The sequence below is a fragment of the Dromiciops gliroides genome, chromosome 6 (genome assembly GCF_019393635.1).
Source record: "Dromiciops gliroides isolate mDroGli1 chromosome 6, mDroGli1.pri, whole genome shotgun sequence".
NCBI lineage: Eukaryota > Metazoa > Chordata > Mammalia > Microbiotheria > Microbiotheriidae > Dromiciops > Dromiciops gliroides.
The window spans coordinates 143,280,712-143,293,822 of record NC_057866.1 but is presented as its reverse complement, the minus strand read 5'-3'; the positions used below and the strand labels follow the sequence as shown (position 1 = coordinate 143,293,822).

General features: G+C 38.0%; 1 protein-coding gene across 2 annotated transcripts; it reads right to left on the bottom strand.

Moving 5' to 3' along the window:
* Positions 1 to 10,676: 10,676 nt before the first annotated feature.
* LOC122730562 (tRNA (guanine(26)-N(2))-dimethyltransferase-like) lies at positions 10,677 to 12,736 on the bottom strand. 2 transcript variants are annotated; one of them, XM_043969720.1, is made up of 2 exons: positions 12,301 to 12,352; positions 10,677 to 12,175 (listed from the first exon to the last, which is right to left on the bottom strand). In XM_043969720.1, exon 2 carries the CDS (start codon positions 11,978 to 11,980, stop codon positions 10,727 to 10,729), a length of 1,254 nt encoding a protein of 417 aa, XP_043825655.1. In that variant the 5' UTR covers positions 11,981 to 12,175; positions 12,301 to 12,352; the 3' UTR covers positions 10,677 to 10,726. The 2 variants fall into 2 exon arrangements, with proteins under 2 accessions (XP_043825655.1, XP_043825653.1); XM_043969718.1 differs by having other exon boundaries at positions 10,677 to 12,736.
* Positions 12,737 to 13,111: the final 375 nt, after the last annotated feature.

Below are 13,111 nucleotides of genomic sequence, written 5' to 3'. Positions count from 1 at the left end.
TTAACCTGCTCACTTATTTTTACTTTTTCTTCCATTCCTCTTGATTCTTGTGTTAATATTTCAATGTTTCTACTAAGCTTTGTTTGTTCTTTTCATGATGAATGCTAGGATGTTCTCTATTTCACCAAAGGTCCATTTATCCATCCTGTAGGATTATGCATAGCTTTGCTAGGTAAATTATTATGGATGATAAGCCATTTGTAATTCACCATCGGAAATATCCTTCCAGGTTCTCTACTTCTTTAGACTGGTAGCTCCCAAATGATGTTTTCCTGACCATACATCCTGAGTACTTAAACTCTTTCTTTCTGTCTGTTTGTAGTATTTTTGTTTGGCCTGTGAGTTCTCTGGTTTGGCTATGATATTTCTGAAGACTCTCATTTTCAGGTCTAATCGAGGGGAAGTCTGAGTATTGGCCTCTTAGTTGGAATTTTTCAAGCTGTCAATTCTGTTTTTTCTGGGTAACACTACTCTAGGCTTTCCCTGGAGTGAAACTCCAGTTGACTGTTGCTGACTGTAGTTTCTTTAAGGTAGCTGGAAAGCTCTGTAGATTTAGAACATGAATGATGTGGCCTGTTCTACCACCTCCTTCTTGGACCACAGTCACTGGACTAGTTATTAAACTATGACCAGAAACTATGATTTTTCTCTGGGATGAAAGTGACAACACTATAGGCCCATCCCTGGTCCATGCCCATGATTTGAGAGAAATACCACTCCACATCTATTTTTAGTACCTTCTCTAGTTACTTGCCTAGGAACTGAATCATGAGATTTTGGGCTAGAAAATGACCTGTTGTGATTTCATATAGCCTTCTTCCTTGATCTTTTTAGTAATGGGAGCTTTATACTATATGGGAGAGAACTAGGATATACTACTTTCTCCTATTCCAGCATCTTTTTTGGTGCAGTGAATAGAATGTTTGGCTTGAAGTCAGGAAGACCTGAGTTCAAATCCAGCCTCAGAAACTTCCTAACTATATGACCTTCCACAAGTTACTAAACCTTTGTTTACTTCAGTTTCCTTATTTGCAAAATGATGATAATAATAATAATGCCTACCTCCTATGAATGTTGTGAAGATAAAATGAGATACTAATTGTAAAGTGTTTGTCACATAGTAAGCATTATATAGATATAAACTATTATTATCTAGGATTAATTGAAAGGGTTGCACTAGGGGGATTCTGAATACCCTTTTTATCTCTACATTTATAAACTCATGAATCTTTCAAGACAAGCTGTAACTTTGAAGATTTCTACTTCTATCTTAAATTTTAATTCTGACTTGAATCTTGGATAGTTCATCATTTACCTAACTTCCTGTATCACTGACTGCAACTCAAATAATCTTTCTTCCAGTAAAGTGAAACATTTTTTTTTAATCTACAAGTTTATTCTATCTCATGGACCTTCACATTTATTTATGCAGCTAGAATCCTTTACTTCTCCCTTTTCTCACAATTTTGCTTAGATTTTATCTTTTCTATATAATTCTCCATTAAATCTTCACAGCTTCATCACTCTAGACATTTTCTAAGCATTCACAAAGAAGAAAGTGTGTTTTTGCCTATACTAAACCCTCATTCACATGACTGGGAATTTATTTGAAACAATAAATATTTCATAAAATGTTAGAGCAGAAAGGGAGCTTAGAGACCATTTGTTTCAATCTCTTTCCTTTAAAGATGAAGAAAATTATGTCAAAAGTCACATAGCCATTTAGTGGCAACACCAAGACTAGCATTAAGTCCCCTTGATTCCCCTTTCATCTATTACACAATGTGTTATGCAGTTAGGTGGCAGAGTGCTGGGCCTGAAGTCAGGAAGACCCGAGTTCAAAACCTGCCTCAGATACTTACTAGCTGTGCAACCCTAGGATAGTCACTCAACCCTGTTTGCCTCAGTTTCCTCATCTATGAAACACAAATAAAAATAGCATCTACACCCTACGGTTGTTGACAATCAAATGTACAACATCTGGTACATAGTAGATACTATTTAGATTTTAGCTGTTATTGTTCTTGTTGTTATTCCACAATGCTTTATTCCTGATTAGCTTCCTTTTCATTAATTTTGTTCTATTTTTCCCAATCCATATCCCAAATCTTCCTATGATATATCAGATCTCTCCTTTTCTCCCTTTTTGTCTTTTCCTTTCAAACAACATTTGTTCTCTTTTTCTCACCTCCATTATATGCCATACTGTCAGTGTGCTCAACCTACGGAGCAGGCCAAAATTCAATGTTTCTCACCTACTAATTTGTATTACATTTTGGTCAGGGATTTAGGACAAGAAATGGGTAATTTAATCTCATTTCATCTCTGATGGTTGCACTGGGTGGTGGTAGTGACTTTAACCTACATTACAAATAACTAATACTCACTTTAAACCCATTATGTGAGGTGTGTGCATTATAATACCATTTCCTACTGTGATAAAAGGAATGCATCAGGAACAAGTTTTAGAAACTATTGTGAGCATTCAGAGGCCTCCTGGGTTTGTATTGCATTCAATTGTTCTGCTTGGTTGGCTTCATCATTAAGACTAGCTTTCCAGATCCGCAAATTTCATTCATTACATAAAAGTTCTGGTAAATGTTCATTAAAATATCAATTTTCCATAATTTCATCCAATGCTGGATATTTTCAGTGTAATTACTACTTTAGGTGGTGAAAAGTGCTATAATGGATGAGAAAAGAAAATACACTGGAACTAAGGGTCATGAAATGATTTTCTATATGAATAAGCGATACTAACTATAACCAAGATTTTAACTATTTAGCAATGGATTTAGGAGTTGAAGACCCTCCACTTGAAAAGTACTTGAGGAAAATTGGCTGAAGATAGGCAGGATAAATGCCAACACACAATTATATCTGAGATCTTGTTCTTAGGGTATCAGTTTCAGCAGAGATATTGACAATAATAATACAAGCTTCACAGTGATCACTAAATGCTTGTCTCAAAACCAATCCTATGAAGTAGGTGTACTGTTAACAATATTATCCCCATTTTTCAGATAAAGAAAGGGAGATTTTAAAGATGAAGTCATTTTCCAAGGATATATAGCTAATATATGACAGTCATTAACTCATATTTAGGCCTTGTATTTCCAGGTTACGGGTTTTTGTTTCTACTATACCACTCTGCTTTTCAATGCCCCAAAATGACATACCCCTTCAACTTAAATGGCTAAGCTGCCTTTCATTGCAGTCATGCTATTTTTTCTAGCTCTAAACTCCATATTTTTTACCCTTTTGTGTTTGCACTATCATTACTCATTCTACTAAAGAATTTGGATTCATCTAATAGTACAAGTACATCAACCAAGAAAATTTCATAAATTTATTGCATTTATAGAAATCTTATGATGCAAATATTTAAAAATCATCTTTTAAATAACATATCTAATAATAGTTTTGCTAACTCAAATCCCTAATGAAATAGCCGTGATTAAATTTGGTAAAAATGTAAGTTCTTGGAGGCAGGAGACCTTTTCCATTTCTATCCTTGCATCCCTAGCATCTAACACAGGACATAGGATCGTTGGACATAGGAGGCAACAATTGAGAGCTTGTTAAGTTCAACTGATTTCTAATGTATTATATGTCATTAATTTCCTGTAATTTCAACTATCAGACACATAAATAATAATATGCTCCAAGAATGAAAAATGCATTTTATATAATACTTATACTATTATATTATATATTTAATTGATTAATTAATGAGCTAAATTAGTAATTAATTAACCTTGGAAGATAAATAATATTTCCACTTTATTGATGAGGAAACTGAGACAAACTGATCTAAGTAACATTCCAAAGTCATACACTTATAAGTATCTGAGGCCCAAAAGAACTCAGGTTTTTCTGATTTAAGGTCTAATCGCTATAGTTCCTAAACCTACTTATGATTTTATTTTGATGCTCCTAAAATTCCACAATTGCTTCTCCTAGAGTATTCATTTCTTTTTTCTGTATAGGTTTTTAAGAAATTTCTCAATTAATTCCTATTTATCTAGAATGTTTAGGGATAGGTATGGTGATGTTTAAAACTCTGTGTGTCGTTACCTGCCCCCCCCCCCGGTTTTGGGGTGTAAACTAAGATTTACTTATAAATTCCACAAGAGTTTAGGCTTGTAAGTCTTTACTTAAAGAGTAAGACAATACATGGAGTACAGTAACTCGAGAAAAGTCTATCTACTTTCCTGTCTCTCCTCTCTCTCTTCTCTCTATCTCTCTCTCTCTCTCTCTCCTCTCTCTCTCTTGCCCACCAACCCAGAAGTCCTGACACAAAAAAGGCTGATCCCAGGGAGCCAGCCTCACCCTTCCTACTTCCTGTCTCCCTCCCTGGAAGGGGAGGTCCTTCAAGCTGGTTGGTTAAGGGTGGTCTCCTCCTAGATGGCTAGTCCACAGCCCTCTGAGAACAAACCACCCCCACTCAGGGACAGCCCGGTGTGATCTTTATTTAATCAACCTTAAGTATGTTCTCAGCCAGGTCTCTCAGTCTCATCCAATTCAATCAATTCCAAATCAATTTTCAGGTGGGGGCCCTGAAGATCTGCCAAATCCCATTATTTTATCACAGTATTCTTGGGTTTATTACCTATTTTGTCAATAGTTAACTGCAACCAAATGGCTATCTTTTCAAAGAACTGTATCTATCTACTCTATCACTATTATCATCTAATTATACACAATCACTATACATCTATGAAAATATGTCTAAATCTTAAATTGCAAGTTTTGAAAATGAAGGAAGAGTTGAACATTAATCATTATTTGATTATACACTATAGGAGGCGAGGCATTTTTACTACGTAGGGAGTTTTTTTCCAAGAGCAAGTATGGACAGGGTGGGGCCAGGGTTGGACTATAAGGAAAGTGAGCCCTGCAGAATCAAAAATTCTCAAATTATAATGCTGGAGAAGACTTTTGAGAATCTCTTGAATAGCAAGGAAATCAAATCAGTCAACACTTAAAGAAATTAAGTCAGGTTATTCATTGGAAGTTCAAAAACTAAAGTTGAAGCTCACATGCTTTGGCCACCAAAGTGAGAAGACTGGACATCATCAGGATGGGGTTTTGAGAAAGATTTAAGGCAAAAGAAAAGGAGGACAGTAAAGGATGATATGGTACGATAATGCCATGGAAAACCACTGAATATTAACTTGGACAGACTCAAGAGATAGTGGAGGAGAGAAAAACCTGTTGTTCATAGAGTCACAAAGAGTTAGGCATGGATGACTGAATGCTTAACAATGACAAGGGAGGGCAGTTAATTAATGTCTATGTTTTATTATTTTTTTTTTAGTGAGGCAATTGGGTTAAGTGACTTGCCCAAGGTCACAAGCTAGTAAGTGTTAAGTGTCAGAGGCGGTGGATTTGAACTCAGGTGACTCTTGACTTTAGGGTCAGTGCTCTATCCATCCATCTAGCTATCTATCGCCATCTAGCTGCCCCCCTGTGTCTATGTATTAATACACATCAAAATATAGGATATTGGGTTCCCATTGATCTTTACAGTGATACATGGATACTCAGCTGAACAACTGCTCTGCAATGTATTGTTTTAGGCAGTTGCCTGGTGCCTTATAAAGTAATTGAATTGTCCACTGTCACATAGCCAGTATGAATCAAAGGTAAGATTTCACTGAGGTCTTGATGACTACAAGTTTCAGTTCTCTATTCCACTACAGCCAAATGGTCTTTCCTAACATAAAAGATAACAATAAAGAATTAACTCCCATTTCCCATCTTTTAGACTTAGGGCACAGGGACTGCTTAGAATTACTGCAGAGGTTCAAAGCTGAGATCTAGCTCAACTTTCATTCATTCAGGTCTAGCTCATCTCATCTCTATATAGTGATCTCTATCCTCAGATGGCTGGATGAATGGGGGAATTTGAAACCTATAGATGCTTATATTGTATAGGATATTTGTATCACTACATAAGGTCATATAGAATCAGGGAATATTAGACAAAAACCCCTTCACTTTACAGAAGAGGAAACTGAGGCTTAGAAAAGTTATGTGGCTTATCCAAGATGACACCAGTAGCAAGGAAAAAGATTGGGGCACTAATCAAGTACTCTGTAACTAAATTCAGATCTTGCTTTTATTTTCCATGATGCCATGCTGCCTCTTTGTATGCTGACTCTAATGAGTTATTGTAAATTTTAGGCACCTCCTCCCCATTCACAACTTCTTCCATGGGAAAGAGTAATAGCAATTTTGAATTTATCCTCAGAATGTTTTAAGATATATACTTTATGAAATGAATTCCATAGAACTTAATTAATCAGGAGGTTTTTTAAGATATTTGGCTGAAATAGGCATATGTACAGTTCTTGACATATTTTGTTGCTGTTCAGTTGTTTTTCAATTGTGTTAGACTCTTTGTGAACACATTTGGGTTTTCTTGGCAAAGATACTGTAATGTTTTGCCATTTCCTTTTGCATCTCTTTTTACAGATGAGGAAACTCAGGCAAAGAGGGTTAATTGGCTTGCCCAGGATCACACAGCTTATAAGCATCTGATGTTGTTGGGCTTGAATCCATGATGATCAGTCTTTCTGATTGCAGGCCCAGCACTCTGTCCATTGCACCACCTAGCTGCTACTCCCGAGATATGTCAGGATACAGAAATACAAATAATTGGAAACATGCCTTTTTAAAAATTAGGTAACTATTAACATTTATTAAAGATATTATGCATAATTTATTCTTTATGTAAATATTTTAGAGTAAATTGAGTTATTCATTAAATAAAATGTTGATTAACAAAAATCATTTTGATATATATGCAGGTTCTATGAGATATGTACATACATATATATTTCATGTGTCAAGTAGTAATTTAAATCTTAATATATTTGGATGAAATAAGAGGGAGAACTGTAAAATGGGACATTTAACTATTTGGCCAAATTGAGTTTATTGGCATACTGTCCAGAAAAGCATATATAATAGTCATACCCCTTATAATTATTACATAAATTGAGACACATTTATTAGCTGTTTTAATAACAAAATGAATATCTTAAATGACTAAAAAAAAAATAAGGCTTCTCCTCTAGTAGAAAGTCTTTAAACTATAGATACACATGGCATATTTTTTCAGATGTATAACTTTTAAGGTAGATTCAAATTTATTTCATTCCAAATATCTGGCCCACTGATGACTGAGTGCAGACATTATGAAATATAAAGCTCTGCAAAGTCTTACTGATACACATGCTTAAAAAACTATCTATTCATATGCAAAACTTTAAGCCATGTTATATGTTTATGGCCTAGTGCTTTAAATGATAGAAGACTATATAAGACATTATACACATTCTAATCAGTGAGGTTGATGAAGTTTTGTTTCTATCTCCATGTTGTTAGGTGATCCCAAGCCTCAAGAGAAGAAAATACCACCTAGCTATTGCAAACATATGCTCTCCCTCAGCTTTCAGAGAGAAGCTTGTAAAAATAGTCCTTAAAAGTCATTTTATTAAAAAGAAAGATTACCTTATGGGTTACTGTGATCTTTATTAAGATTTCTTTTTTACTTAGATAGGAAGTCAATTGTGGCATTGCAAAATTGTATGTAATGGTCAGACTATCTTCCACATACAATTACACCTTTTTTATTTTTACAAAAAATGATTCAGAAATGGTAGCTACTACACAAGATAAAAGGTATTGGTAACAAGCAATTTTTATTGCACTTTTCAAGGATTTGCAAACAAAAAGATAAATTTCCCATTGACCAATTACTGAAAGAAATTTCTTTCAATGAGGAAATTGTTCAGTAAGTACATTAAACAATAACATATTATGAATTGGGCCTCACACAGTAAGCACTTAATATATACTTGTTAACTCAAAATCAGATATCCACTTTTTTTTTTTTTTTTTTTTTGCGGGGCAATGGGGGTTAAGTGACTTGCCCAGGGTCACACAGCTAGTAAGTGTTAAGTGTCTGAGGCCGGATTTGAACTCAGGTACTCCTGAATCCAGGGCCGGTGCTTTAACCACTGCGCCATCTAGCTGCCCCCAGATATCCACTTTTGAAACATTGTGGTGTAGTAGAAATAGTAGTGGATTCAGAATCAGAATTCCAAAATAGCTTACCCTTATATTCCCAAGATAAATATTCAAATTCCAACTTTGTTATTCATAACTTGTTTGACCTTGGGAAAGTCACTTAACCTTCATGAGTCGGAATTTCCTCATTTTTAAAATGAAGAGATTGTATTAAAAGAACTACAATTTTTTCCCCCCAGGTCTAGAGCAATGATGCCTTAACCCCATTATGAACATTTTGCTTTTGAGGTATATCTATTGTAAGGGGCTAAAATTCTAGCTAGTCTGTCTCTGTCTAAAATATCTAATGAGTGGTTGCCAATAAATTATAAGCTTTAGCAAGAGTTAGACTTTTAAGCATTTATTAAGGAGAATAAGAATTTAGTGAAGAGAGAGAGAAAGGGGCCTAGATTCAGCTATCTCAGGAAGCCTGCATTTCTGCTCCAGTCTCCATGAGAGTCCTGATGAAAGAGAATGAGAGAACCAGCCTTTCCCCTTCTTCCTCCCAAAAGCCTCCTGTGAAACTGGGAACAACCCATCTACACACACACACACAGCTACAAGCTAATTGGCTGGTAGCTTTGATAGACAGTACTCACGAGCAAATGTCACTTCCGCATGGCTTGCCCTCAGACGCCTTCGCCTCATGGCGGAGCTTTCCTACAGTAAGTCTCCAGCAGGTGGCATCACTCTAATTGTTACACTATTTAGGAGATGCAGAAAAGGACACTTAAAAATTGCAAAACCCTTTTAGAAAGCCAGAAATAGAGCTTATTCTTTGTCAACTACTGAACTCAAATTGCTTTAAATTAGCAGCCCCCAGCCTGGCCCCTACCATCTTCTTTGAAAATTGAGTGATGTTAAGAAGACTGCTATAGTGTTTCATTCTATTTAAGTGAGCACAGAGAGAATTCCAGTAATTTCTTGTTATGTAAAAGTTTAATATTTGTTTTAAAACTACTAGTGACTGCAAATAACAAAGAACAAGGAATTCAGTTTGTCATGGCCTTAGGTTTAGGTGAGTTTAAATTTAATTTTTAAAATTTAATTTTACTTCAGTTTTTTACCAATACAAATAGGCTAAAATATTTAGGAAATCAAATGACAGTTATCTTAATGAGGATAAGATGATTGGGGCTATTTCCAAGCATTCCCTAATAAGAAGTGTTGAGAGCATGGCAAGGAGGAACAGCAGAGCTTAGAACTTACAAAAATCATTAATGAAAAAAGGGGAAAAAAAACAAAACCTCACGTGAATTGTCCTAATCACTCCCCACTGTGGCAATAGCCACAGCATTGAGCTCTTTTTTGTCTCTAGGTCTTTATCTCAAGCTCCTTCATCGGACTTTGTGTCCAGTGGTTTCTGTCCAGTGCTCTCTGCCCTCTCTGCCCAACTATATATATATATATATATATATATATAAAGGTTGATTTGTGGGAACTTTTGAGTTACCTGCTTCAGTTGCCAGAATTATTAGTTATTTCTCTATGGAATTAATGCAACAATTTATTATTAATTAAGTCATTTTTTATTGTGGTAGTTGAGTCATTTCAGTTTTGTCAGAGTAAATTTCAGAGTAAATCCAAAACTCCATTTGGGATTTTCTTGGCAAAGATATTGGAGTGGTTTGCCATTTCCTTCTCTAGGTCATTTTGCAGATGATGAAACTGAGGCAAATAGGGTAAAGTGACTTGCCCAGGATTACACAAATAGTAAGTATCTGAAGTCAGAATTAAATTCATGAACAGGAAACTTACTGATCTAGGCCCCAGCACTCTATCAACTGAGACTCCTAGCTGTCATTTCCTAACTAACTAACTAGCTATACATACATATTTAAGAAAGAAAAACTGATCAAATTCTTGTATATATGTTAATATATTTTCATATATATATGTATTGATATATAATATATAATACAAATGTTATACACATGTACATATATGGAGCTAAATTTTAAGTATGTGTGTATGTTTATATAAGTGTATATAATGCATACATACACATATGCATGTGTATATAGCTATGTCTATATCTATATGTCTAATAGATATGCAATTATAAGGATACAGAAACTAAAAGGCCTCTGAGGTCCCAAACAATGCTAAGCTTCTGTGATTCTAGGATTTTTGTAGATTTTTAAGATTTAGAAAATGTTTTACATTCATCAGGGAACCCATAGATTCTGAGAGTCCTTGCTCTGTCTTTAAAAGTTTCTTATTATCATAATTTTTTTTTGTTTATTGAGGTGAAATCTGCCTCTTTGTAACTTCTAGTTATTAGTGGTAACTCTTTGTTCTCAAGCAATATATAATGAATCTAAGCCCTTCTCAATATGACAGCCTACCACATATTTAAATTTCCTGTGATCTCCTACCACTATCTTACCCCTAAGTTGAATTAATAACAGAAACCATTAGTAATCAGTGTTAAGAAGGCTATACAAGATCATACATAAAATTAGGGCAGTTAATAATAACACTCAAAACTTGTATTACAGTTTCTCCAAGAAACAAGAAAAAGACTGGCTTTAGGAGCCAAAATGGGAAATTGTCTCAATTTGATTCTTTTTTTTTTTTTTTTTGGGGGGGGAGTATTGAACTTTATTATCTGAATCCAAAGGGAGCAGGGTTGAGGCAGAGGCCCTCAGGGTGAGGAAACTGGGCTGGGTTGGGGCTCCTCAAGGCAGTGAGAGTAACAGCATTCATTCCCCAAGAGGCAAGTTCCCTGTTTGAACTTCTTGCAAGGGAAGGCCTTGAGCTTCTCTGTTCCCTGGTCCTTACTGGGCTCCTTCCGTTTGTTCTGCAGTTGTCTCCGTTTCTCCACCAGCTCTAAAGGGGCCTTTCCCCCTGACCGGGCTCTGGCCTTTGGCCCCCAGTTGGCTTCAGGGTTCGCTTGGAATCGCTGGAGGCCCTGCTGTCGGGAGCTGGGGTTAGCATCATCCCGGATGGAGAAATTGGCCTGGAGCCTGGGTTCAGTTTGGAGAATGCGGAAGGCTGGGCTGGTTTCTGAGAGACGCTCTCGTTTCACAGGGTTCTCTTTCTCCCAGCAGCGCATGATGTCCCAGAGCACCGAGGGAGGGGCATCTGTCTTCACAGCATTCTTACAGGCATGAGAGAGGCTCACTCGGAAGCCAGCGTGGAGGAGCGCAGACCGAAGCTGTAAGAGACTGGGTGTGTTGCAATGAATGGTACTGCTCAGCTGGTCCAGAGTGTAATACAGGGGCACATCTGGCAGCTCCTCAGTGACCATGCTAAGGACACCACGGATCCTTGCTGATGTGCGGAAACGCCCTGTGTTCCTGCTGATAGCAGCCAGAACCTGACCCACGAAGTCTGGGTCATGGATCGGCTCTGCCCACAGAGGGCCGCCCAGCTGATGTCGCTGCCCACAGTGCTCACACTCAGACCCCACCGGGGGACCTGTGGCCGCTGAGAATTTAACACGTCCACCACTGTTAACTGCCTTGCCCAGTCTTTGCAGGTAGAAGGAACCGCAGCCAACACACTGGAACACGAATCCTTGCTTACTGGCTGAGGCTTTGACTTTGGCCTGGCCTGTGTACACACGAACAAAGACTCGAATGTAGAAGTCAGCACTGATGCTGAGCAGGGGGACGATATAGCGTTGGTAGCAGTTGGCCCGAAGGTCTAGGCTATGCAGCACAATTCTTAGGGCCATTTCATGGCAGGCTTTGCTCTTGATGGACATGGCTCCGTATTTGCTGTAACACGTCTCGCTGCTGTTCCCCGCCATCACAGCCATGTCAGTGCAGGTCACACACAGCAGGCCTCCTTCAGACACAGCCTGCACTGCAGCATCAAGGAATGTGGCTGGGCTTCCATAAGGGTCCAGGTCAATGACATCAAATCTCTGAGATCTCCTTTGGTGCTCATACATCAACAGGCGAGCATCGGCTAGATTAGGCTGAACCAGGTGACTAACGTTGTTTAGTTGGATATTGCAGCGTATGAGGTCCACAGCCCGGGAAGAGGCATCATTGGCTATCACAGCTTGGACGCCAGGGACCTCCTTAGCAAACCGGATGGAGTGAAGGCCTGATGCTGCCAAGCCCTCCAGCACACGCAACCCCTCCTCACAGACGTTCCCCACAGCTGCTGTCTGAGGCTGGTCCCTGGGACAGGGCTCCATGCTTCCCTCCTCCGATTCAGTCAGATTCACAACCACCTTCTGAAGCTTCTCCTCACCTGGCACCTCAATCTGAATTCCTTTGGACAAGAGCTGTATCCGAGCGAACTCTGTAATGACGGCACTGTTGAATTCCTGAACTGGGTTGTAAAACACTTCATTGCTGTTGGGAAAAACAATCCTGGCAGCTCCCTCAGAGATGACTGTTTCCCCCAGTTCTGCCCCAGGCTGGGGCTGCTCTGGATGGGCACCATTCTCTATGTCAGCTATGGCGGGACCTTTACAGTGAGGAACCTTTGTCCCCTCCATTAACTGGACTCGGCAGAAGCTTTGGAATTGTCTCTGGATGCTGCGTCTGCTAAACTGCAGCCACAGAGCAGCTCGAATGGACATCTACTGGGGGCTCTTTCTTGACTTTTCGGTAGCGACAGCGGTTACAGCAAACCGGGAATCTGGAACGGAACACGTTTCTTAAATTATCTCTTGGGCGTCGCCATGTTGCCCCGGGAGAGCCTCAATTTGATTCTTCATGCCTAAATGCCCTAAATATTATTCTTGCTATTTTTAAAATATTTGGGTGCATTGTTCCTGAAAATGCCAGGAAAAATAAGAATTGATTAAGCATGGAAATTGGGAATTTAAAACCCAATAGGATGTTGATTTTTGTCAAGGTTAAAATTCCCTGGAAGTAATCAAAATTTTGAGGACCCTCCTGTAGCCACTGGGACTTCTCTGTTGGACAGATAATTGCTGTCTCTGGTACTATCAATTTAATACCTCTTATGAACACTAACTTCACATCAAGAAATGGAAATTAGGCCTTAAAACAAGCTTCTAGAATTCAAATAAAGCTGCCAATTAAAACTATAATGTATGGAATTT

Coding starts and splice junctions, on each gene's coding strand:
- LOC122730562 (XM_043969718.1), bottom strand. CDS start 12,622: ATGTCCATTCGAGCTGCTCTGTGGCTGCAGTTTAGCAGACGCAGCATC.